The sequence below is a fragment of the Phragmites australis genome, chromosome 6, assembly GCF_958298935.1.
Source record: "Phragmites australis chromosome 6, lpPhrAust1.1, whole genome shotgun sequence".
NCBI lineage: Eukaryota > Viridiplantae > Streptophyta > Magnoliopsida > Poales > Poaceae > Phragmites > Phragmites australis.
Genome location: NC_084926.1, coordinates 36,171,403 through 36,176,756, shown reverse-complemented (window position 1 = coordinate 36,176,756; position 5,354 = coordinate 36,171,403). Strand labels below are relative to the sequence as shown.

The 5,354-nt window shown below is 41.5% G+C and overlaps 1 protein-coding gene across 1 annotated transcript; it reads left to right on the top strand.

Annotated features, from left to right (window-relative positions):
- Positions 1 to 315: 315 nt before the first annotated feature.
- LOC133922333 (probable protein phosphatase 2C member 13, mitochondrial) lies at positions 316 to 4,664 on the top strand. Its single transcript, XM_062367620.1, has 8 exons — positions 316 to 890; positions 1,827 to 1,954; positions 2,034 to 2,132; positions 2,238 to 2,396; positions 2,909 to 2,995; positions 3,263 to 3,354; positions 3,765 to 3,839; positions 4,280 to 4,664. The coding sequence occupies exons 1-8, from the start codon at positions 577 to 579 to the stop codon at positions 4,415 to 4,417; spliced, it is 1,092 nt and encodes a 363-aa protein (XP_062223604.1). The 5' UTR covers positions 316 to 576; the 3' UTR covers positions 4,418 to 4,664.
- Positions 4,665 to 5,354: the final 690 nt, after the last annotated feature.

Sequence of the window (5,354 nt, the reverse complement as noted above, 5' to 3'; positions counted from 1 at the left end):
GGTTACAGGAGTAAACTTACAATTTTTTCCAGTTAAAAGTGATAGATTTCTGGCTATGGAAAATCCCTCTTCAATGACCGAAAAATAGTTATTGCAAAATCAGAAAATAACAGATTATCTTTTTCGGTTGCAGAAGTAAAATTACTATTTTTTCACGTTGCAAGATGGTTTTTCGGGCTTTTTTGATTGTGGAGTAAATTTACTGTTTTTTTTGACACGTTGGATGCTGGGAGTTAAATAAAAATCATATATATATATATATATATATATATATATGTATATATAAACTCCCATTTGCTATTCTAGGCGTAGGTTTTTGCAAGAAACAAAATAACACCATTTGCTCAATAAAATTCCTTGAAAACCGGTGCCTTTCCTAACGGGGAGGAGGCAGGCCGCAGGGGAATCTGCCACCGGCCACCACGTCCCCTCCCGCCGCTTCCTCCTCCCTGCCCTCCCTTCCCCCAGATCCAAAGCCATTAAACCGCGCGCACCAGCGGATCTCGCCTCGGGGAGCGGCCGCGGCATCCGAGCAGGGGCCGAGGGAGAGGGAAGCCAGCGAGCTATAGCCATGAGATGGTATGCATCGGTAGCCTCCTGAGGGCGCTGGTGCTGCGCGCGGGAGCGTCTGCGGGCAGGCGCCGGGGGCCCAGGGTCCTGTGCGGCCGGGCAGCGGATGTGCGCGTGACGCCCCGGCACGGGTGGCGCGGGTTCCGGGCGGTCGCGGGCGCCGGGGGCAGGATGATACTAGACTCCTCTGACTCTGCCGCCGCCGCGGCTGCGGAGGCGGGGGCCGGGGCGGCGCAGGTGCAGCCGCAGCCGCAGCGCCGCTCGGCGGGGGCCTTGCCCCAAGCGCACGACGGCGGGTACGCCAGCGGCGGATGGGAGAGGTAATGCATTCTTGTTTCGCCCCGCTGTTTGGTGCGTGTGGTTTGTTCTGATGTGAAATGGAACTGGTTAGAATGCTGCATCAGCATGTGGGCCGTGCATTATGTTTTGGGTAACCTGTGGTGGCAGCCAATAAGCATGCAGAAGATATGCTCCATTGGGTTAGGCATCCAAAGATGCGAATGTACCTTGTGTTTTTTATTGCTAAAAATGCATTGCAACCATCAGAGACCTCGCTTTACCGTTCCGTGCCACACATTTGAGGAAAAAAAAGGTTCTAAGAGGTTGTAAGTGGTAAGAGAACGGTAAGCGCTATGGCTTACTGCATAGATTTAAAGAGGTGCTTATGCAATCTTACGTGGATCATTTTATATGCAACTGACAGAAATGTATACACAATATCATGAGTTGCGAAGAATGGTCTGCAGTGACATAGATAATAGATTTATTTTATTTTCCATAGTATTGTACAATATACTTTTGCTACTCCATCGAGTAAAACCTGCATGCTAATTATTGTAACTGGTGACATGTTATTTGTGCTACTCCATGGTCATATAGTTTAAACTTAAATACAAGATAGTGGCATTACTTTGTCTTTTACTCTCAACACAGTGCTTGTCATTATTTGCAATCCTAAATAATTAGCAGTTAGTATTTTTTTTTTAACAATATAGTGTCTCTATAGCACTTCAAATGCTAAACCTTTGTCTCGTTTATATGGACGATACAACTCATTCTTTGCAGAATCGCACCACTACAGCCCCAAATACATCATATAACTGTTTACTTTGCGGTCTTGTTATGATGTGATGCAAATCATTTATAGCTTCTAACATTGAAATTATATATCTATGTACAAGAATACCTTGGTTCTCGTTTTCTGAAGATGGGTATTTGACACGATGCCTAACATAATGTAAAATAAACTGTGACAGAGAAGATGGCAACCTGAGATGTGGATATTCAAGTTTTAGAGGGAAGAGAGCTACTATGGAAGATTTCTATGATGTCAAACTAACTGAAATTGATGGACATGCTGTTAGCCTGTTTGGTGTTTTTGATGGTATGGTCTCCAATCTTGCACTGTTACTTCTGCGATTCCTTTCCCACCATGTTTTTCTTTTGAAGATCTGGTGCATCAGGTCATGGAGGATCACGTGCTGCTGAGTATTTGAGGGAACACTTGTTCGAAAACCTTATGAAGCACCCCAAGTTCTTGACGGATACGAAGCTTGCTATAAGTACTTTCTCTTTGGGGTTTCACTGTACATTCTTCGTGTCGACATTCTTGTCAGTACTGCAAATGTTTATCTTCTAAACTTCAATTTTTTTTTGACAAAAAATAGGTGAAACGTATCAGAAAACAGATACAGATTTCTTGGAATCAGAATCCAATGCCTTCAGGGATGATGGCTCGACAGCTTCGACTGCAGTTTTGGTGGGTGACCATCTATATGTTGCAAATGTTGGTGATTCGCGTGCTGTTATTTCAAAAGCTGGCAAAGGTATTGCATACTGGATGTAGGATTTCTAAGTAACTTGTTGGACCCAAATTACCATCTTCTTCTCAAAGATCAAATATTTACTAGTAGTTAACCTCTAGTAATGTATAGTGCTATTGTCGTTTAAAAAATAACCAATGTTTTAATTATATTGTAAATAACAACTCTCTTTGGAGATTGCTGCAGCGAGTGTTTGAAGAAAAAAAAAAAGTCTGTTATGATTAGTTATTTATGAAATTCTTCAATACAAGATACCATAGTTACTTCCTGTCACTTTCTTGACCGGATATCTGGTCTGAAATCAAAGTTCACCAACAAAATTTTCACAGCATTCTCGACATCATATCAACATGATATCTAGATAATCTAACCTTTTTTTTATCATATTCTACCTTGCTTGGTTAAGTCCCCGATCACTCTACATAACTGTATACAAGAGTTTGGTTTGATATCGTTTCTCATTCAGTTTTTGTTCTTTGATTCCTTGCCTTAAATTCATCTATTCGTTTTTCTAGCTATGGCACTCTCAGAAGATCACAAACCTAACAGGACTGATGAGCGAAAGAGAATTGAAAATGCCGGTGGCATTGTTATTTGGGCTGGTAAGCATATGCTCTTCAATCTTTAGCACATTGCCATAGTTTACTTTCATCTGCACAAGTTAAGACAGGTAGCAAAAGGCTTTGTGGTTGGTATTCATTGTTAGCCTTCTCACTTCCTCGAATTTTGAATGTGATAGGTCGCCATACACTCGTTTTAGTGTTATTTGTTATATTCGTGGAACAACTTATCTCATCTCTACTTTGTTCTCATTTTGTTTGTTTTTTGAATGATAACCGTACCACCTTCTTGATGTGGCATTTGCCAAGGTACTTGGAGGGTAGGTGGTGTACTGGCAATGTCCCGTGCATTTGGCAATCGTCTACTAAAGCCATTTGTGGTGGCAGAACCTGAAATTCAGGTATCTAGTTGAAATTGAGTTATTCCAAGATTTCAAGTCCTGATATTTTTATAGTCGAACTTATGTTAGATGAAAGCCAGTTTTTTTTACTTGTTTTTTCCTACTGTATGAATGCTGAAAAAGTGAAAAAAAACCTGCCCTTTGTATAACTTCAAATCTGAAATTTTAATTTCATTTCCAGTTTATTTATCTAATTCGGCATTGGAAGTGCACCAAGCTAGATCATTCATCCAAAGGAAACAATATTAACTATTGCTGATCCCTCAGTAGATTACTATGGCCTTCCTACCAACATCGAACATATTCGTAACTTGAATGCAACTTTTTCAAATTTATTGGTCCATCTATAAAACTTCAAATGTAGCTTTGGACCGTTGGTAATTAGTGAAATATTCTCTAACAAACTGCAGGAAGAACAGGTCAACGGGGAATTGGAATGCCTGGTTCTTGCTAGTGATGGGCTTTGGGATGTTGTGGAAAATGAGGTAATAATTCTATTACCATGTTCTGCAGTCTTACCCTGAAAACAGTCGAATTCTTTTAAGCGAACAGTTGTTGTTTATGTGATATTGAATCAAAGCGTGACTATATTGTCTTCCTTTCGTATTGCTCGAAATGGTGTGTATTGCTATTCATCTGTGTCAGTCATATTAGAACATGTTTGTTTTAGCTTTAGATTGTGATAATCCCGTCCGATCTGTAGAATCCGTAAAAGCTCTTTCTATCAGATTGTGGATTATAAGATTTTGTAGTACAACTTGATTTGTGTATTGTGAGAATTAACTTTTATATTGTGACCGTTTGTTTTCGCTTTTGCTTTTGAGGCTAGAATCCATAATCAAATAAAAACAAACAGCACCTTAGTGTTTTTGCTTAACTCTATAGCTATCTCACTACCGTGTTGTTAATGATTTTCTCAACAAAGGAAGCTGTTTCCCTCGGGAAATCCGAAGACATGCCCGAGTCCGCAGCTCGGAAGCTGACGGAGATTGCCTACTCTCGAGGCAGCGCCGACAACATTACATGCATAGTGGTGCAATTTCACCCTGATAAATCAGGATAAGACAGGTGTCGGCTCGCGTCGTCTGATTAAATGTTTGCCCTGCTTGAGGCTATTATTATCCTGCAAGCGGGGAGGGGTTGCTTCCCGATTTATCGCTCATGTAGCAACTGCTGCCAAAAACTGTTCCGTTGATTCTTTTCTTGTGTAGGAAACATTTTTGTTCCGATAGATGCAAGGGACATTTTTAATCTGATGTTTTTCTAATAAACCGACCATGTGTTTACAATTAGAAAGATTGCCCAGCTTCTTGACGAGTTGATGCGTGAAAACAGTTTTTCCTTGTCTCGTTGATGGGAAAAGGTTGCACTGATTCTGACAAGGTGACAATTATCAGTCCTTTTTTTTTTTTTGAGCTGGATAATTAGCAATCCTGGTGGATTGGGACGAGGAAAACAAGGGAGGGGATGGCTAGCCAGTGAAGAAGACTGCTAGCTGTTGGCTATGGCTTAACATATAAAGCGGGTTTTCCGCTTCAACACGACACCAAGTTCCTCAATAGATGGAAAATAACTATTACCAGCGCTTGTGGGACACAAATTAACTGAAATTTAGTGGGACAAAGCATGCTGCTTGGGCTACCTGTATTCTTTTCTCTCTTCCTGTTCATGTTCTTTCAGTGCTGCAGACAATATGTTCCCGCCCACCGCTCTCTTACGATCTTGAGCTGGTGACATTCGCCACCCACACCCTTCCCTCCGGTGAATTCCGACCCTAATCTGGATCCAAACACCAACCCGACAGTGATGGTGGGTATGGTCAATCGAGGGCACGGTTCGACTTGGCCTATCAAGGCGTGGTTGTATTGTCTAACCATGAATCTCTCATGTCAATCGAGGGCGATCATCTAGGGAGATCGAAGAGATTTAGCAATTCTCTTAAAATTCATCCCCCTCTCGGAATACGGAAATCCTTATTTCCTGCCTTTTTCTTTTGAGAG

What these genes read in the sequence shown, in the direction of transcription:
- LOC133922333 (XM_062367620.1), top strand. Translation starts at nt 577, where the DNA reads ATGGTATGCATCGGTAGCCTCCTGAGGGCGCTGGTGCTGCGCGCGGGA. An exon ending in TATTTCAAAAGCTGGCAAAG is followed by an intron (nt 2,397 to 2,908) that starts GTATTGCATACT and finishes TCGTTTTTCTAG; the next exon opens with CTATGGCACTCTCAGAAGAT. An exon ending in TGGCAGAACCTGAAATTCAG is followed by an intron (nt 3,355 to 3,764) that starts GTATCTAGTTGA and finishes AACAAACTGCAG; the next exon opens with GAAGAACAGGTCAACGGGGA.